Genomic DNA, 21,031 nt, shown 5'->3' on the forward strand with positions numbered 1-21,031 from the left:
TGAAAATTGTTCTCAGAGAGTGCTTATTAATAGATTTGATTTCGATGTTGCCTGACTCTGACCAATTCTGGGCAGCTCACAAAAAATTTAAAAAAAATCAACAAAATGCAGTAAAGTAGACCAGAACAAATTACAAAATTGGTCAGTAATTCTTCCGTATGCTGGAGAGAGATGTCGAGTGAGGTGCCACAGAAGAATCAGTATTGTGTCCTCAAGTATTCATTCTTTACTCATTAATGACAGGGATGAAAAGTGGCGTTGGTGCTTATGAAAGCTACACAAAACTGGGTGGGACAGTAAATAATCTAGAAGACAGGAACATATCTCAAAAAGATCTTGATGGGTTGAGAGAAATGGATTGAAAGTAAAAGGATGCAGAACTCTATGAAACAAAAGGCAAATGTAGAAGTACTGGATGGGGTAGATCTGCTGTTGCACTAGTATTTGTACAAGCGATCTTGGAATAGTTGGTAGGAAACTGAACACGAGTCAGCAATATGTTGCATCTGCAAAAATGGCAAATTCACTGTTAGGCTGTACCAACAGAAATATAATTTCCAAATCCCTGGCCAATAATTGTCCTTGGCCAGACATCACGCCAAGTATTCTGTTAATTCTGGGCACCATGTTGTAACAAGGATTCGGCCCCAGTTTCAGAAGGAGCAGGCTCAGACAAGAATAGCCAAATGATGAGACGACTGGAAATTAAATCTTAACAAAAGAGCGTGAAGGAATTGGGCACGTTTAGTCTTGAAAAAAGATGAGAGGGTGGCGTAGCTCTTCAAATACTTGAAAAAGTGTCACAGAGACGGACTAGTCCTTTTTTATTATTTCTGTTTATTAAGAATTTTTCATAGAATAAAAAAACAAAAGAAAAGAAAAAAATGCAAAAAACGAAAAAGGAGAAGGAAAAAAAAAGCTAAGTTAAGAAATACAATGACTTCCAACCTTCTTTTGAAGAGATAATTACAATCCTATAGTCTCTCCTCTGTCTCAGATAGTATACAAGTCCCTTCAGCCCTATAGAAGGACAAGTCCTGTGCGCTCTCATATCAGAGTTCAGGCTACAGAAAAATGGATTTAAGTTAGAGGAAGGAGATTCCACTTAAAAATTAGAAGGAACTGCCTAACAGGAAGAGCTGTTCAACAGCGGAACCCATTCCCCAGAGCAGTGTTGGGTTTCCCTTGCTTGGATGGATTTAAGGAGAAGACAGACAGCCATCTGTCAGGGATGTGTCATGAGTAAGGATGGCCAGCAGGGGGCTCCCTTCCAGACTGTTAAGCGCATGCGTAGCACTGAGGAATTGGTGAGCCATTCCAAGAGGCACAGATTGGGACCGCCTTAACCTGCGGGGTTTATATGGCTGGGTTTTTCCCACGCTTGTTCAGTTTGTTAGGATTACTGTTATCTATTAGCAATAAAACATTAGAGAACAGTTCCCTGTCTCAGAGTGTTTCCTGGGAGTCAGGACAGGATGCTTTAAGGTGGATTCCCGTCCCAAGTCAGAGGTTGAAACTCATGCTCCAAATGGCCCTGTCCAACTCTGATTATGATTCATAAAGCAGCCTTGCTGTTCACCTTCTAGCAATTTCAGGCTTAAATATAGAAAGCCTTCAGCAAGAAGCAGGGGTGTCCACAGAGTGGTCGTATGAAGATCTCCAAGGATTAGGAGACCTGAGAGGGGTCAATTGAGAACAACCTTTGATGCCTGTTCCTCCTCCTCCTCCTACAAATCCTTGTAGATTTACATCCCATCTTTATTTTCTAGAACTCAAGGTGTCATTCCTAATGCTCCTGCCTCCTCTTTTCCCCACAACAACCCTGTGAGGTGGATTGGTCTGAGAGAGAGGGAGGGACTGGCCCATAGTCGCCCAGCCAGCTTCCATGCCCAAAGGAGGACCAGAACCCACATTCATCCAGTGTCTAGCCCAGCACCTTCACCACTGCACCTTTAATAATTAACACCTTTAATAATTAGCCCATTTAATTTAATCCCATTAAAGGCAGGTAAGAGCTAGCTCTTTCCCCCAGGTGCTCAGGTCAGGATCAGTAGAGTTGCCAGTTGGAGGCGGGCTTTATAATATATTTCGGTCCTAATCGCCATTGAATTGTTTTGAGCTTGCTGTAGTGGCATGTCTTGTTTTTCTTTTTCCTTGTTTGTCTGAAGATTTTGCAGGCTGCCCTTGTTTATTACTTTGTTTGCGATAAATGTTCTGAATAAATAAATCAACACGGTACAGTTATTGGTCTAGTGGTTAAGGCAACGGGCTAGAAACCAGGAGTCTGTGAGTTCTAGTCCCGTCTTAGGCACGAAAGCCAGCTGGGTGACCTTGGGCTGGTCCCTCTCTCTCAGCCCAAGAGCCAATCAGGCGTGGTATGAGAGTTAGTCCCGCCTTAGGCATGAAAGCCAGCTGGGTGACCTTGGGCTAGTCCCTCTCTTTCAGCCCAAGAGCCAATCAGGAGTGTTAGGAGAGTTCTAGTCCCGCCTTAGGCATGAAAGCCGGCTGGGTGACCTTGGGCCAGTCCCTCTCTCTCAGCCCAACCCACCTCACAGGGTTGTTGTTGTGGGGAAAATAGGAGGAGGAAGGAGTATGAGGTATGCTCGCCGCCTGGAGTTATTTATAAAAATAATAAAGGCAGGATAGAAAATAAATAAATATAAATAAATAAATAAATTATCGGATCTGGAGGAACCCCATCTGGATGGGTTAGATTTGATTCAAATACTCACACTTTTTAATTCCAAAAAATAAAAAAGAGGAATAAGAGGAAGGCCCACCTGAGGTTTAGAAATGGTGAATAATGGGAGTGGATAGAAAATCAGATTTTAACTCTGAACTTTCTGCAAGTTACAGGGCAGTCCTGTAGAAGTCTAATTCAGGTCTAGAACCTGCTCTGCTCAGTAGGTCCTGCTTCCAGATGTGTGTGCATAAGACTGTAGGCACAGCGGCTTTCTTGGGAAAGACAAGACAGGAGAAGGTGTTCTCCATATTACAGTTGAGAATGTTCCACTCCTCTCAGGCCTTTTACTGCTTCCGTTTTGTGCCGCTTGGTTTCACTGTATTTTTGTAAACCGCTCACTCCCTGGGATTGGCTAGCATATAAATGTGCAACCCAAACACCTCTGGATGGAGTGAGACTGGTTTTCCCCATCACAAAGCACCATGCAGCATTTCCATCTCTTCCTCCTTCATCAGAATTCCCACAGAAGGAAAAAAAGATGGAAGAATGGTGGGAAAATTCAGGAGGAGAACGGACTGATGGAAGATGGCAGCATCTGGATCCTCCATAAAACTGTATTTGACATAGAGTGGTTGCACACCAAAAACGTGTTTCTAAGGACTTCACTCTGCATCTGTCCTATATTTTTTCTGTGTGTTTTTTTGACTCAAAAGATTCTAGATTCTGAGCTTTTTGAACTGATGCACCAGAATGGAGATTATACACATTTCTACTTTTGCTACCGCTGGTTCCTGCTAGATTTTAAAAGAGGTAAGGATTTTTTTTCAAGGCTGCTCTATTATCATCACATAAAGGCATTTTAGAAGTTGGAAGGGCTCTTGAAGATCATTTAGGCTAGTTCTTTGTGCAGGGTCTGTTACTGTGGATCAGGTCCTCATTAAGTCATTCTCATTAAGAATGTCTTAGCTGCAAATGTCATTAAGACATTCTCCTAATGTTTCAAACCCAGCCACTGTCTTTGCATCTTTTACGAACCGCTCCTTCACACTAAATTTCAACATGGCTTATTTCTTTGGGTAGAGAATGCTATATGCAAACACAGCAATTTTGCCCATCCATGTTCAGGGTTAAGGATGTTTTGTGAACACAGCCCATGTTTACGGAAGAGCCAAGGGTTGGAAAGGTAGGTTGAAGACAATCCTCCCTGATAGGCTACTAGAGTATTGAGCTAAATTGATACTAACCGATTCACATATCGCATGAAAATGCTACACTGCATGCAGCTTTCAACCAAACAAGTTGTGCAAACCCAGCCAATTATGGCTTACTCAGAAAGCCATGCCTGAAAAACATGCCTTTGTGAAATCTGTGAAGTTAGCCCAATAGTTTGGCCATAAAGGGAGCTTCCTGTCTCCTTTTTCTTTTTTACAGGTACTCCTCTCTTAATGACTGTTTGTTTAGTGATGGTTCAGACTTACAGTGGTGCTGAAAAAACTGACTTACAACCGGTGCTCACACTTACAACCATCACAGCATCCCTGCAGTCACGTGATCATGATTTGGGCACTTGGCAACCGGTTCGCATTTATGACTGTCGCAGCATCCCGTGATCACGTGATCGCTATTTTCAACCTTCCTGGACCGCTTCTGGCAAGCAAAATCAATGGGGAGCCGCATGATTTGCTTAACAATTGTGGTGATTTGCCTAATGACCGCCGCCAAAAAGGGTCATAAAATTGGGTCAGATTTGCTTAATGACTGCTTCACTTAGCAACCAAAATCCCTGTCTCAATTGTGGTCGTTAAGCAAGGACTACCTGTAAACCGATAGCAGAAAGCTTCAAGGTCTGTTTTGGGGAAATGCTACCTGAGATCCTTTTTAACCAGAAAGATCAGGATTGGAACATCTGCATCCCAAGAGCTGCTTCCTCACAAATCTGTGGCTGGTGTGAGCTCACATTAAGTTGTTTGAGCCTTTAGAAGCCTCCATAGGGGGAAATGGGCTTGCCCTCAGTCAAGCAGTTGTCTGTGATGCGCTTAAGTAATTGGATGCTCTTTCTAATGTCTGTTCCTCCCATTCAGAATTGTTGTACGAGGATGTCTTTACGGCGTGGGAAGTTATCTGGGCAGCGAAGCATGTCTCTTCAGAACATTTTGTCCTTTTCATTGCCTTAGCACTGGTGGAGTCCTACCGGGAGATTATCCATGATAACAACATGGACTTCACCGATATCATCAAGTTTTTTAACGGTAAGGAAGTAAGAACTGAACAAGACGTTCGTTTTTTATTTGCCGGGGAACAAACTTCCCCTGATTTGCGGTTTAAAACTCTGGAGTTTTTTTAAGCCAGGAAAGAATGAAATAACGTTATTGGCGTTTACGCCCAAATGTAGGAGATAGATGGAACAATTATTTAGTTTCTAACTGATTACATCACATTGAGAAAGCCAGTTTGTTTCCGCATATAAACCCATTCTAACTGGCTGGCACAGACTCCCTTGATAAAGACCTTTCTATACAACCTGCCTGTTTAAGTCTCTTTCTCTGAAAAGAAACCCCCCAGATCCTGCATTCAGAAATTCACACTTAAAAAACCAGTATGTCGGGACAAGGTTTCTAATCTGACATTCTCGCTAACAGGCTAGTTTTCTGAATGCAGGATTTGGAAAGTGTCTTTTTGGGGGAAGAGACTTAACAATCCCAACCCCAAGTATAGAATGCCTACTTGGTAAGTAGCTCTACTGTGTTGTAGAAATAAAAGGCACAGATTATTGTGGTAGTCCTCACTTACCGACTGCCTCATTGAGCAACCATTCAAACTTACAGTCATGCTGAAAAAATAGTCTTACGACTGGTCCTCGAACTTGCAGCTGTCACATGGTCACGTGATCACCATTTGCGAGCTTCACAGCCAGCTTCCGACAAGCAAAGTCAATGGAGAAGCTGGCAGGGAGTTGCAAATCGCGGTCATGCTATCGCACTTAACAACCTGCAGTGATTCGCTTAACAACCACAACGGAACCGAGATTATAAGCTGGGCTCGGTCACATGATGTATTGCTTAACAACCGCGTCGCTTAGTGATGGAGTTGCCGGTCCCCATTGCAATCAGTAGGTGAGGAGTACCTGTATAGGCAAAATATGCAGGGCATTGGTGCAGGAGGTATACAAGGAGCAGCTGCTGCTATTGATAACATGGTGATACGTGGCTCAAAAATAAGAAATAAATAATACATTTCTGTTGTGCTGATGATGTGACTAAACGTCACCTACGCAGCATCCAAAAGCTTTTCCACTATTCTGCGTAGCCGTTGCTTGCAACTCCAACCTTGACTGCTGAAGTCTGGCTTCCTGAATTTCTAATCAGCATAGCTCTTGTCTGGTTTTGGTGAACATCTGGCATAGTTGCAAATAGCATTTCTCTATTAGCAGCATTCTGAAAGCCCTGAGACCTAAATCTAGAGAGAAAGATCCTGCTTTGGGCTAGACAAGATCATTATCAGCTGCTTTTACCCAGATATATATGATAAATTTTTCTGTGCAGGAGCTCAGAAAAAGCATTAATTGCTCCTCCCACATCATGCAAATTTCAGCCTGGAATTTTTGTGTTTCTAACCCACAGCATGTGGCCAAGAACCTTCTTCGAAGGGGCTGAATAAGATTTCTGGTGGGTGCCTTAGGCCAGCAACATTCAGCCCTCTCCATGAACTCACAAAAATGGGGCAGTTGTGGGCAATGGCCAAAATTTGTCTACAGGTAGACCTCACGTAATGACCACAATTGGGACTGGAATTTCAGTTGCTAAGTGAAGCAGTCATAAAGCAAACCTGACCCGATTTTACAACCTTTTTCCGGCGGTCGTTAAGCAAATCACCGTGGGCATTAAGCGAACCACGTGGTTGTTAAGCAAATCACATGGTTCCCCATTGATTTTGCTAGCCAGAAGCCAGCCGGGAAGGTCAAAAATGGCGATCATGTCACCACAGGACGCTACAATGGTCATAAATGCGAACCGGTTGACAAGCACCCAAATTGTGATAACATGACTGTGGGGATGCTGTGACTGTCTTAAGTGTGAGGACTGGTCGTAAGTCAGTTTTTCAGCACTGTAAATCTGAACCGTCACGAAACAAATGGTTGTTAAGTGAGGACTACCTGTAATTTCTGCCTCTACCCAAATGTAAGTACATGTAGAATAAGCCTTAAGATCATCTCACCGAGCTTGCACTGCTAATCTTTTCCCCAATGCCTTGGTATTGTTGTGCAGAGATGGCTGAACATCACAATGCCCAGGAGATTCTGAAGATTGCAAGAGATTTAGTCTGCAAGGTGCAAACGCTGATCGAGAATAAATGAAGGCCGGAGCTACTGGATGCATTACCTTGCTGGCAAAAAGCCTTTGAAAGGGGGGGGCGGGGGGAGGGAATTTTCCTGCACTTGTCACTTCAAACAATGTTTGAACGGCATCTTCCATGTAATGAAGTAAACATTCAAGAGGTTTCTAAGCCTCTAACAAGCAAGAAAAGACCGAGCTGAGTGTGCACGGACAAGTCCTCTTCCTGGATTGTGTTTCAGGGCCCGAAATCATTCTTGTCTCTTTTTATTCTCCCATTTGTTGCAATCCTCTTGAGTTAGAAATTGCCTCTTGCACTGGGGGGGAGGGGGGCGGAGAGCAAGTGTGTGGAGCGGAGAGAATAGTTCTTCCGAATTTTACTGCTACTATAATTTCGCAAACATTTCATCTAGGTTTGCTTAGTAACCTCTCCAGTTGAATATAGGTGAGAGATCCTGTTGGTCTGTCCTGGGTTGATGTGTATACTGGAATTTGGGGGGGTGGGGGGGAATCTCTGTTGGAAAGGAGCCAAGTTCTCTATCAACCTAGTGGTTCACAGCTTACGCCAGTGTTTCTCAACCTTGGCAACTTGAAAATGTGTGGTCTTCAACTCCCAGAATTCCCCAGCCAGCCATGCTGGCTGGGGAATTCTGGGAGTTGAAGTCCACACATTTTCAAGTTGCCAAGGTTGAGAAACACTGGCTTACAGAGTCAGGAAAAAACTTGGTAAAGGTATTAGAGATTTCATGCTCACTTTGTGTATATGTGCAGGACTTGGCAAGTCATCCCAAGGCCGGGTTCCATCAGCGACTGATCACGGATTGGGAAATAGGGAGAGATGCTCCTGTCTTTTTCTGCACAACCTTGAGGGCTAGAATCTTGATTTTAAAAAATGCTAGGAATCCAAAGGAATGTTGAATTGGCTGGATTTGAGAGACAGGCCATTCTATACTGCCCATTTGAGGATACCCTGTCAGTTCTGCATTTTGCTTGGCGAGTCTGTCCCCATGGGAAATTTATATGCCTCCAACATGTCTGTTGGTCCACCCCATTTTGGCTTCACTGATCCTCTACCTGTGGCTACACCCCCAATGGCTTCCAAGCTGGAGCAACAGCCACGGAAAGGGGAGATCGACATAGCCTCAAAGTGCCAGCCACTTCAGTCTAGCGTAACTCTTTTTGTCGTTTCTTTCCTTGGAATGCAAAAAAAAAAAAATTAAGAAATTGACTTCTTTCTTTTTTTGGTGGCAGTGACATGCACGCAATCTCTTGGCATTTTATTTTTGTGTGTGTGCCAAGTGTTTGACCCATGCATGGTTCTGCTGGACAGTTTCATGGCGGAGGAAAATGCTTTCTCCTTTGTGCATAGTTTCTTTCGATAGCAAGGTGGAGTCTTAAGCACCCTCAGCCGCCCTTATTATTGAGGGATCAATGTTTTAACAAGGAAAACACTGCACTACTTTTTTGGAGAATGTATCATATGGTACTTTACTATATAAAAACAAACAAACAAAAAAAAAACCTCACAGCCAAACATAAATAATTTAACTGTGCAAACTTTGTTGTACTGATTATTATAATGTCCCGCATAATGGTATTTTATGAATATTGTGTATTGCCTTATTTATTTTTGTCCAGAGCAAAATATTTTCTTTATTGCTCAAGAATTTATCTTAAGCGCAAACGTATGTATAAAGAGGAAAAAAAACATATTGTCAAAGCTTTTTTTAACGGCTATGCAGTGCTTTTTGTCTCCTGTCTGATTCGTGAGTAAAACCATCAGCAAGAACAGAATATATATATATATATTTCCTTCAGAATTCATTGGCGTAGCCTAACTGGCTAATATATATATATATAGCCTTTGGCCTGAGCTGGCAGACTCATCAAAGTTAGCACGATACTCCTGACATCCATCAGTATCTCCAGAAAACAGGGCAGCATTATGCCCCTAACATTCACTACAAGTCCAAAACAATTGAAAGATCCCAGCCTCTTGTACAGAACATAAAAAGCTGTCTTCTACCAGGCTGGACCCCTGAGTCCATCCAGCGGTCCAGAATTTTGAGGAAAAGTTATACAGAGGTCTCCCCAACTTTTTTCTTTTTTCCTCTTCTTTTTGTACTCTCTTTTTTTTTGCCAACAAGTTTCTAATAAAAAAAAATTTCTTTTTTAAAAAGGAATAAATGAAATCGTTTTCTCTTAGATCCAACCATTCAGCCATGTATTCCGGTATCTCAAGCAGTATTTCTCAGCAACTTTAAGCTGTGTGAACTTCAACTCCCAGAATTCTGGAAGTTCACACAGCTTTAAGTTGCTGAGGTTGAGAAACACTGATCTAAAGATCCCGAGATACATTCAAGAGATTTCTAAGCCTTTAACAAGCAAGACAAGCAGAGCTGAGTTTTGAGGGTGCACACACGAGTCCTCATCTGGATAATATTTCAGGGCCAAAAATTCTTGTGTGTTTTTAGTGAGATAGAGCCAGTTTCATGTAGTGGTGAAGGTGCTGGCCTAGAAACCAGGAGACTGAGAGTTCTAGGCCAGTCTTAAAACATGAAAGCCGGCTGGGTGACCTTGGGCCAGTTGCGCTCTCTCAGCCCAACCCACCTCACAGGGTGGTTGCGGTGAACATAAGAGGCAGGAGGGTTAGGTAAGTTTGCCATCTTGAGTTACATATAAAAAAGAAGGGATAAAGATATGATGATGATGATGAGGGGGCAGTTGGTTGGCAGTTTCCCCCCAATCCAGATGCAGAACAAATGCAAATTTTGAGCCACATCGGTGGACTGTTGTCCATCGCATGCTAGGCTTGGGACAAATCATACATGCGCACACAAACATATACCCACATATACATTATTTGCTAATTATCCACACCAGCTGATAGTTCTGGTGGGTGTTCATCGCCTCCTCAAACAGCCAACTCAAATGATGAGGGGCATTCAGCATTCTCCAAGCAGGCATGTCCTCTTAAGATTTACACTAGTGTCCAAAAAAAAAAGTTTACCAACCTCATCTGTCTAATGAGGCTGGTGCGCGGGAAGGCTGAGGAGATTGGAAAAATAAAAAATCGGAACAGAAGTCTTTCTGGAGGAGGGGCACTGATCAGCAACAAGGCCGTTGGCTGAGAAAAGGATCCAATCGGAAAATCCTGCTGTTGGGTTGCTTTAATGCAGTCCCGTCCTTCTAAACTTCAGCGATAGGTGGCAGGCTACTCCCTCACAAGCGCATCCCGCAGCACATTAATACGGGGTGGAATTTCTTAATCAGGGTTTCATCCAGCCATGCCCTCTTTAAGGAAACCGCATTTCAGGATAGCCTGCTCTTCCACCCCATTCACATAGCCAGAAAGCATCAGCACCCCCATCCGGCATTGCCACATTAGGCTGTTTATGCCCCAAGTTTCTTAAAACGTGGCAGGAGAATCCTGGGCTTTGTAGGAAGAATGGAACGGCCTATCTTGGAAAAGGACTCTACAGCTTGGCCAGCGTTCTGACCTGGTGCAGTTTACCTCTGGATACCTCCTCCTTGTTGCAATCTTCCATTTAAAGAGTTGCTTAGGTTCTTAGGACACCCCAATGTGTCCAACAGGGCAGGAAGAAGAATGGGAGATACTTACAAACAGGGAGTCCATGTCTAGTGACCACAATTGGGACAGGGATCATTAAGTGAAGCGGTCACAAAGTAAAACAACTATGCTTACAATCTTACTTCAGCTTTCCTTTGTTTTACAAACCTGCAACATTCATAAATGCAAGGATTAGTGGTAAAGTTACTTTTTCATCACCATCGTAACTGCAAATGGTCGCTAAACAAGGATTACCTGGATTTTAAATCCCATGTCTTTGTCAGAAGTGCCATTCATTCAGATTCTAGCTCCTAGCACATTTAAGACACTTTTCCAACCAAGATCAAACATTTTCTCACGTTTTAGACAATATTTCACTACCTGACATCACCTTTACTAAAATGCAAGAAAAAGAAATTGCAACTCTCTCCTGCCATAATTACGTCATTCATCCTAAACAAAGTTACATCACTTGAAATTGGAAACCAAAATTTGAAAAATCCAGTTAGGCTACGCCAATGAATTCTGAAGGAAAACCCTGTTGGCTTACTGTGGCCCACACCAATTCCTAGCACCTAAAAGGCAGAACGATTGAGATCAACAGTTCTGCTTGATTTATTATTGGCAGGGAGTTAAGATGCTCTGGATTTGCAAAACATATCTGAGCCCCTAACCACACCCTCTTAAGCCCCACTGCAGCACACGGAACAGATGCACTCACTCAATCCTTCATCAAGTTGATTGTTGAGTGAATGCTATTGTTGATGGGCTGCCTGTTAACTGAAGTTTCCCACATGCACCTTAACCTTTTTATCCAGAATTAATGCAATGCTTGGCACTAGCATTTGTCAACAGGTGGCTGGACAAGAGATGGGGAAATTAAATTTTCATCCACCTCAAAATGGGTAGAAGAGCTCTCCTGACTCTTATGCAGATCTCTACCTAGTCTGGCCGTGTTCCTTTTGCACTGGCAACCCAATTCAAATTCCAGCGTAAAGGAATGTAGTTTGGGGGGTATTGGAGGGAGGCTTAGTACCAGAGGACCTGATTGCAATAGAACAGTTTTTCTCAACCTTGGCAACTTTAAGATGTGTGGACTTCAACTCCCAGAATTCCCCAGCCAGCCATGCTGGCTGGGGAATTCTGGGAGTCGAAGTCCACACATCTTAAAGTTGCCAAGGCTGAGAAACACTGAAATACAAGGTCCCCTGCCGTCAGCTCCTGGTGCCTCCCATTTTGATCAGAAAAAAATCCCACCTGAAATCTCAAAGAATTAATGTCAGTATACTAGCTAAGCAAGAAACTTGGTTCAGCAGAACAGACTTTTCCCCCTCTACCAAAACAGCCAATTCACAGAGCAAATTCTCTCCTAGGCAATTTCCATGGAAAATGCGTACGTACAGCTTTCTCAACACAGCGCAGCAAGGTTGCTTGGTTATGCTATGGCATGGTTTATTTAATCACGGCTTAATGAATTAACCAAATCACTTTGATCCACCCAAGTGTACTTCAGACCAACTTCCCTAGTTGGGTTCGTGCAACAGAGCCGCCAATGAGCCAACAGTACCTTCCTTGATAAAATCCAGTGTGTGCATGTTTGCGTGCTTCTCCGAACACCTAACTAGAAATAAACTTTGCAAAAAAAAAATAAAAAAAAATTCCAGTACTTAAGTCACTTCAGCTGGAATCGAAAGAAACTGATTTGCAGGGTCCAACATTTTATTGCAATCGCATGAACCTGCCGTGTTGGCTTCCAGCTGGGCACCTCTTAAGAGATGGAGTAAAAAGAGCAAGCAAGAAGCTAAGGCTGAATTATTCATTTGAACAGAGAGAACTACAGATTATCCCCTGCTCCATGGACCTCAGGCCCTATTTTGAGTTTCCATTCCTACCTGCATAAGCCAAGGTTTGGATCCAAGTCTTTCAAGAACCTGTCACTATATGCCGAAAGATCCAGAAACAAACCAAGAAAGCAGGGAAGACATAAAAGCAGATAAGAAAACAAATTTATAAAAATAAATAAATCAGGAGGTTTGAGCATTACAATAACCACAAAATCCACGTGTGTGCAACCTCGGTTTTTTTTTTTCACCTTTTATTAGACAGAGGGTTTCCTTAAAATGCCATAACAAGTCACAGTGATTATGGATGATTTTACTGAAATGTAAATATAGTGGTGGTGGGGGGGAAGTAATGTGTTTTGCCTTCTTTTTTTTTTAAATACGGTTTTACCCTGGTCCACAAAACCATCTATCATTTCAAGATGTTTTTTTAAAAAATGCCACCTTCTCTCCTTTCAAAGGAAAAGGATTGGTTCTGACATGCGTCCAGTATTCCTGAAAAAAAGGATCTGCCCATCAATGGTCTCCACTGAGAACCATATTTTTATATATATGTAGCTATACGCAGGTAGATATATATATATATATATATAAATATATATATATTTTTCTATGATTTCTTTTTCTTTTTAATCTATGCAAAGTCTTAATAAAAGAGATCAGCCATTAAAAAAAGGATCTACAAAGAAGCAACACATCAAAAAATAAAAAATAAAAAAAGGTGGTGGTGGTGGTGGTTTAAAAGAAAAGTCAAGTCTTAAGAACTTTATTACAGTCTTATTTCACTGATTACATGTTAAAGGAAAAAAATCACCATGAAGGACAGTTTATTGATTTATTTTTCTCTCTGATTAGGGGAAATTCAAGTGCAGAAGCAGCCCTTATTGGGTTTTTCTGTCCCCCCCCCGCCCTCCCTCCCATGACCAAGTTTCTCAAGAGAAATGAAAAAATAAAAAGCTGGGGAAGGGGGTAGGTGGAGGGAGGAAAGTGTTATTCTCTGCCTGTCCCCCGGCCTCTTGCACCCTTCTCTCGCCGAGGGTCGGCCTGTCCAACCCTCCCTCTCCTAACACCTCTGCGACGGGGCACGCTTGGAATGTATGGAGTTTCATCCAGTTGCTCTTCAGCTGATTCTACGCCAGCTTCAAGGTGCTTACAGGGAAGGGGGGCATGGTAACCATTGTGACGGGGTTCAAGACCGTTTGGCCGACCAACTGTTGGTGGTGGACGACTTGAGTTCCGACACCGGGCTTCGCCATGACGGCTGGCTGGCCAAGGCTGGCAGTTCCATTCACTTGCTGGTGAGAGATGGCGTGCGCAATGTGGCCGACCACGGGCTGGCTGACGGCCACAGGCTGCGGGTACAGGGGGAGCTGCTGCCCCAGGTGGGTCACGTGGTTGAGGGCGGCCGGGTGCACAGTGATGTGGCCGATGGGCTGAGCTGTGGTCGTCAGCTGGACCGGGCTGGAGGTGGACGAGGGCGCGAGGTGGGCAATGTGCTTGGGCTGGGGGCCCTGGAGAACGTGGTTGACAGTCTGAATGACGGAGGCGTGGGTAGTGGCCGTGTGGGCGATAACAGTCGATTGCACCGTGGAGGCCGCCACGAGGTGAGTCTGTGCAGGGACGATCGCTTGGGGCTGGACCAGGGCCTGGGGCTGGAGGGGGGGCGGGGCGTGGGGCGGGGCGTGCTTCTGGGCCAGAGGCAGGACCGGTGGGCGATGGGCGGCAGCGATGGGGGGGACTGCTTTCAAGAGCTCGGGATGCTGGCGATGGGCGAGCTTCGGCAGCGAATTCACAGGGCTGTCATCTTCCATGTCCTCGTCTATATTGTCTTCTCCTTCTGCAGGGAGACAAAATAAAGGCAAACGTGAAAGTCTTGCTGGTGGAATGTGGCGGGAACCCACAGGGGCCCAGACTAAGTCATCTGATCCCTGAGGTTGGTATTTCAGGCCTGGACTCAAACTTCTCAACACTTCCCCCCCCCCCTGGACTCCATGCACGGAGAAGAGAAGCATGCCGGAAGGAAAGGTTCCAAGCCAGGCTTTTTATTTTACTTATTCACAGGACTTATATGGCCACCTATCTCATATGATGATTCTGGGCAGCTCATCACAATCCACAAAAATGCAGCTAAAAGCAAAAGTCCCCTTCCCCCCAGGTGCCAGACCAAACAGATACCCAACTCAACCCCCATCCTAGCCTAACGCTTGGGGGAAGTGCCAGGTCTTCACGGCCCTCCGGAAAGCTAAAAGGGTAGGGATCCCTCGGACCTCTGGTGAGAGGCTGTCCCAAAGGGCTGGGCTGGCCAGCGGGAAGGCCCACCTCCAAGACCCCATCAGGTGGCAGCATTTAAGGGAGGGGACCTGGAGTGGGCCCACCCATGGACAAATACCCTCAAGAACAGGCACGTCCGCAAATAACCCAGCCCTGGGCCATGCAGGGCTTTAAAGGTGATAACCGGCACCTTGAATTGCACCGAAAAGCAACTGGAGCCAGTGCAGCTTATGCAGCAGTGGTGTTACTTGGGTGAGTCGCAGGGCATGCAAGTTCTATTTGCAGTGCACGTGCTTGAGCCTGATTTCACCCACTGATATTCTGTCCGGTTCCCAAATTCTGAGTGGTTTGGTTTGAACCCAAATGGTACATTAATTCATGTGCCCAAGACCCAAAACCATCACGTAGAAATGGCCTACGCCAAGGCCACCCAGAGAGTTATTACCAACAGCTCCGTGTTTAGGGAAGGGCTATTTGCCAGGGCTCATCTCCAGGTGACTGTCATACCTTCCTGGTTTTTTTTAAATACATCTTAAACTTTTCGGTCAAAAAAAAAGGGGGGGGAGATCCCCCTTTTAAAAATCTAATGAGGAAGGAAAGAGCAAGCTATGGTCTGTGAAAAAAGACCAGTATTTTTTAACGAACAGGTATACTGCAAGGAGGTATACTGTTACAATCGTAACAGTAGTTGATTTCTCCCTTTTTAAAGCAAAGTTTCTAGTCCTCCCTGTTCGTGGCGGTTGTCTGTTTTTCACTTGCAAACTATTCCCGTTGCCTAACAGTTCACAAATTCAAACTTGTTCAAATACCAGAAAATAAAAAAAAGGAATTTGGGGATGAGCATGTCAGAAATGGAAGGTCTCTTTTGGATTTTGATAGAGCAGCAGCTGTGGAAGGGGCAATGCTCCAGAACAATTATGGGAAATCTGTGGCAGGCATTCTGATTCAGCCCTCCAAATCTATTTTTATGGATTCCAGATTGTGGTGCTTTAATTGGGAAGCAAGCTGTTACCTTTCAGTGGGACATTTGTCCTGGTTTTCCTCCTTCTGGCTCTCTTTGGGGAGGGGGGGGGTAAAAGCAAGCCTTAACACTCCAAGCTCACACACTGATTCCCCCCACTGCAAGTTGGACTGTACTAATGCACTCTACGTGGGGCTGCATTTGGAGATGACCTGGAAGTTGCAGCTGGTAAGACTGCTGGTGGGGCAGCCTTGCTGGGTAGGGTAAGCCCCATTTAAAAAGTCCCTGCACTGGTTACCAGCAGGCTTCCAGTACAAGGGCCCAACTCAATGTGCTGGTCATTAAAGTCCCAGGCAGCACAGCACCAGGATGCATCAGGCAACACCTTGACAGCACTAAATCTGCCTATCTAAAGAGGGCCTGTTGAAAGTCTCCCCTCTGCAGGAAATACCTGTGATAGATAGAATCACAGGGTTTGAAGGGACCTTGGAGGTCTTCTAGTTAAATCCCCTATTGGAGGCCTTCTTGGTGTTGGCCCTCCCACCCTACCCTAAAGATCTGGGTGGCCCCAAACTCTCCTTCCATTTTGAAAGCAAATAAAATGGGCGATATCCTAATGTGCCTTTGGCCCAGCTGACTTGGCTAGCTACAACAGGAATTTTCAAAATATTGCTCCCCTCCATCTTTTGCAGCATCCTGTGGTCAGGTGATCACGATTTGTGACCTCTTTTTTGCTGGTTTCCGGCAAAACACATTCATTGGGGAAGCTGGATTCACTTAACGACTGTTGTAAAAACGGTTGTAAAATTGGGTCCGGTCACGCGGTGACTCACTTAACAACTGCACTGCTTAACAACAAATTTTCCAGTCCCTATTATGGTTGTTAAATTGAGGACTACCTGCATGTAAGTTAAATAAAGTCTGGGTTGTTTTTCTTATCTCAGAACATTAGATGTGGCTTAGAGAATTTTGCATGCCCCCCTCAGCCCTCATTTCTGTACTGAGCATACAGACACACCTACAAAGACTAGAGTTCGAATCCAACCAACTTCCCATGAAATGGCCCCGAGAAAGGCTTTCCAGCATACCTGAAGCAGTTGAAGTGGATGCCTGATCGTCTTCCGGTTGAACCGTCTGGCGGATTATCCGGTCGATTTCCAAGACATCCATCCACTGACTCAATTCGTTCTTCAGCTCTGCCAAACGCTGCTGCGTGGCGATTTTTTCTCGCGCCAGCCGCTCCATCTCATGCTCATACTCCTTCTCTTTGCGTTTCAAGGTCTGCAAAGAAAAGCAAAATGTGAAACCAAAAGCACGTGGATCCAAAATGAGAAGGGAGAGAGACTTTTTATCCTTGGACAAATGAAAAGAAGAATGGGAAAAACTCAGCAAAACATTCCACAGAGACAGCACTCTGGGAGAGAATGGTCCATCTCATGGACTTTGCTATTGTACACTTGAGGGATATAAGTCCGTGCGAGTGCCAGGAAATCCTCACTTTCTTGGCATGCACAGATAAAGAACAGCTGAGCTGCAAAAGTTTTCTATTACCCTTGCAACAATTAGGCAATCAGTCGTTTTCTTCAACAAAGACCAGATTTTTCATAGACCTTTTGGAAATTGTGTATTTTTTGGAGATCTGGAAGGAACAGTTGCAAAAGAAACACAGAATACCTCTTCTAAGAGGTTGTCAGCTCCAACATGCTTTCTCCAACATGGCCCTCTCCCAATGTTTGTGACTTCATCTCCCATCATCCTCAGCAAGTAGGGCCAATGGTCTCACAGGACAAAACAGTTCAAGGACCCAGGATAGGGAAAGCTGATTTAAGAAGAGGCATCTCCCCTGTGTTGCATGCGGGAATGCCTCTTCTACAACCCTGTCGCAACACCTAAGCGCATAGGGAAGAGTGAAAGTGTGCTGCTTTTTCCTCCCTTAATCCATGATGGTGACCTGCCACAAAATCAATCAATTAAGATCGCTGGAGACAGGCTGCCGCCTCAATCTCCATGCAAAGCTAAGCGTCCCTCTTGATAACTAGCATTAGTAATTCACAAATCCAGAGGAGGGGTACAGTATTTGACAGATTCCATTTTTCAGGCCCATACTTTGGTGCACTGGGTTCGAGAAACTTGAATTCACGTACTGTACAATTGATTTCTACTGAGGAGGAAGGAAGAGAACAGGAATGAGCAAAGGTAAGACTGATTCAGGGTTTTCTTCACTGCAAGCAATATCCAGTTCAACATTTCCCCTAACCTACATTTGTCCCCCTACAGCAGAGTTTCTCCTCAGGGTTCTGTGGCACCCTAGGGTTCCAAGAGAGGTCACTAGGGGCTCCCTGGGAGATCACGATTTATTTAAAATATTATTTCAAATTTGGGCAAGTTCATATTCAAGAGGTAAGCTTCAGTCTTTATTTTTCGTTTAAGAACACTGCTAATGGATATACACAGGCCTATCCGTAAAACAAATGTAATAATTTTGCAACTTCGGGCCTATATTTGAGCCTGAATGGGCAGGGGTTCCGCGAGGCCCGAAAAATATTTCAAGGGTTCCTCCAGGGTCAAAAGGTTGACGCAGGCTGCCCTACGGAGTCTGACCAATGAAGGAATCAGACACTAAACCCAAACTGGAAGGATGGATCATGTCAGCTTCAACGGTCCAAGGAACTGGATGAATGAGCACATGAGGTCAGAGACCTACTCCAACATGATTCAGTCCCACCCTGCTCCTTCGGTGGAGTATGGGGCAACGGCCTGTAGCTGGACGGAGTGCCAGCGTATTTATATAACACAACTGAGGGAGTTTAAGGCTCTGCTTTGCAATTCAGTTCTTCAGATCCTATGATTCCACAGCTGCCCTGCCATCACTGGGGGAAAAAAAAACACCAAAGCTTTAAAGAGCTGCAGGGAGATGCTACTGTTGTGCCTGTGCACTCCACAGCCTTCTGGGGAGTGGCATTTGAAACTGTCCCACCGAAGAGAGAATTTACTCTGCAATTTGAGAGTTAAAAAAACCAAGCGAAGAAGAAGGTTCCTCTTCCAAGTTTTGAAATGACATCTGGCATCGCCGCGGAGCATTCCTGCCTAACTCAAGGGCTGGGCAGCCGCTTATAACCAAAAAAGCCAGATTCTCTTTTTTAACCGATTTATGGAAAGGGGAAAGGGATCTGGTTACAGAAATCTTGGCCACTGGATAGGCTTACACCCAATCAATCTCTAAGTTCATTAAGGGGGAGCTTTCTCAATCCATTTGATGCTCCGGGGAGGGGGCCACCCGTTCCCCTAAAAACGGAAGAACGTGCCAATGTTCTGCATTTGCAAAATATTTTTTTATATTTTATAAACTGCCATTCACCAAGCAGTTTCCACCAATGGTGCTTTAAGAAGGGCCATCAAGGTTCAGAGGACATCTAGCTGAGCTTCGATGATCCCAAGAAGCTCTGCAGATTTGGGCCAGGTTAGTACTTGATCGGGGAGCACTAGGAGATCCCAGAGGGCTGGCTAAACTGGGAAGTAAGAGAAAGATCTTTGTGGCAATGGCAAACCATGGGACAGGTTTGTGAAGTTGCTGGGTATCAAGCTTGGTTTGAAGGAGGCATTATCTTTTATAATAAACTGTCAGACAAGTACATTACAAACTTATTGTACTAAGAATGATTAAATTTATGCAGTGTTTCTCCACCTTGGCAACTTTAAGGTGGGTGGACTTCAGCTCCCAGAACTCCCCAGCCAGCAAGGCTGGCTGGGGAGTTCTGGGAGCTGAAGTCCACCCACCTTAAAGTTGCCAAGGTGGAGAAACACTGGTATCGTTTTGTATTAAGAATCTCTTAACAAACACAATCCAGGCCTGAGAATGTCTCTAGAGACAGATTATAAGGATTTGCAAGCCAGGATAAAAATCAAGCCCAAAACCTTTGAGAGCATGTGTGTGTCTGTGTGTGTGCGTGCGCACGCACATGCTTATGATTTAAGAGTTTGTATTTCGGGGTGGGGGAGGAGCAGCTTCCTTCCTTTGGTAGTGGAATATTTCACCCCTTTCAGGAATGGCTGGGAATCGCCCCCCGGCTGTGAAATTCGGCTGACATCCGTGCATTTTCTTTTCAGAAAGGTCTTATCAGAAGGGTGCAGCAGGGAAGGTGGCTGGTTCTGATTTTAGCAAAAACAGAAAAAGGATAAAGAAAAAAATGAGGGTGGGGAGGAGGAAAACACAAATCCTAGGAGCTTTGGCACAAGACCCACTTAAGGCACAAAAGGATGTTCAGAGCACAGGTCCGGATAGGAACCTAGGAAAGATCTTCACCTGAATTAGACTGTTACAGGCAGTTCTCAACTTACAATTACAATTGAGACTGGAGCTTCTGTTGCTAAGTGAGGTGGTTGTCAAGTGAGTAATGCCAGATTTTACGACCTTTTTCGCCATGGTCGCTAAGCAAATAACTGCAGCCGTTAAGTGAATCACATTGTTGTTAAGTGAATCCAGCTTCCCCCACTGACTTGGCTTGTCGGAAGCAGGCTGGGGAGGTCACAAATGGCAATTGTGTGACTCCAGGACACTGCAACCGTTGTAAATAAATGCCGATTGCCAAGCACCTGAATTTTGATCACATGACTGCAGGGACGCTGGCGACTGTCGTTAAGTGTGAGGACTGGTTGTAAGTCCCTTTATTCAATGCTGTCATAACTTTGAACAGTTGCTAAACAAATGGTCGTAAGTTGAGGACTACCTTCCAAAACCAATTGGCAGATTTCTGGGGTTGAAAGAGGGGGCTTCTCCAGGGATCAGAAATGGGCCCTTTGACTTGAAAAGTGTTGCTTATCGTCACAGCTTTCCCCATGACCCCATGAGCACACCTAGCCACAAGTTCTAGGAAAGGCAGATGTCGATTCACTGAGCCATTCAAAATTAATTGCTCAGTTTCAACCGTGACACTGTGGAGCTTTTTCAGTTTTATCACTTTGTCCTGCACTGTATTCAATTAAACCAGCAATTCTCAACCAGGGGGCATGTGGCCCCCTGGGGGCCCTAGGATATTTCAAGGGGGCCACAGGTGAAAAACGTGTTCCCAGGGGGACATGGCTTGTGTCGAGGGGGACCCGGGAAGGCGAAGTGTATTATATTGCAAATACTGCCTTGTTAATGCCAGAAAATGCACCCATGTGTCTGTATCTAGTAATGGGACCTGCACAGGGGGGCTCAGGAGAAAAAACAAGGTCAGAAGGGGGCCATGGGAGAAAAAAGGTTGAGAAACACTGAGTTAAACCAAGCTGGGGCATAAAGACAAATGCAGATGGCCATGGGACCAATTTTGACATTTCTGTTTGAAACAGCCTTTGTCCAACAGGTAATTTTTGGGGCATACAGAAGCTAGC

General features: G+C 44.7%; 2 protein-coding genes across 5 annotated transcripts in view; one reads left to right on the forward strand and one right to left on the reverse strand.

Annotated features, from left to right (window-relative positions):
- SGSM2 (small G protein signaling modulator 2) overlaps nucleotides 1–13,140 on the forward strand; it is a 126,452-nt gene extending 113,312 nt beyond the window's left edge. For 2 of the 4 annotated variants that reach the window (XM_063297121.1, XM_063297145.1), the window contains 3 exons: nucleotides 3,397–3,493; nucleotides 4,765–4,932; nucleotides 6,949–7,501. In XM_063297121.1, coding sequence (XP_063153191.1) covers nucleotides 3,397–3,493; nucleotides 4,765–4,932; nucleotides 6,949–7,037 — 354 coding nt within the window. In that variant the 3' untranslated portion in view covers nucleotides 7,038–7,501. Of the gene's footprint in view, nucleotides 1–3,396; nucleotides 3,494–4,764; nucleotides 4,933–6,948; nucleotides 7,502–12,887 lie in introns of those variants that run through there. The other 2 variants (XM_063297138.1, XM_063297130.1) reach the window with 2 other exon arrangements.
- A 38-nt stretch (nucleotides 13,141–13,178) lies between these two features.
- Nucleotides 13,179–21,031, reverse strand: part of MNT (MAX network transcriptional repressor) — a 69,714-nt gene continuing 61,861 nt past the window's right edge. Inside the window, exons 5-6 of the mRNA XM_063297158.1 lie at nucleotides 16,747–16,939; nucleotides 13,179–14,263 (exon numbers count right to left, since the gene is read on the reverse strand). Coding sequence (XP_063153228.1) covers nucleotides 13,557–14,263; nucleotides 16,747–16,939 — 900 coding nt within the window. The 3' untranslated portion in view covers nucleotides 13,179–13,556. The remainder of the gene's footprint in view (nucleotides 14,264–16,746; nucleotides 16,940–21,031) is intronic.

Source organism: Candoia aspera, chromosome 1 (assembly GCF_035149785.1).
Source record: "Candoia aspera isolate rCanAsp1 chromosome 1, rCanAsp1.hap2, whole genome shotgun sequence".
NCBI lineage: Eukaryota > Metazoa > Chordata > Lepidosauria > Squamata > Boidae > Candoia > Candoia aspera.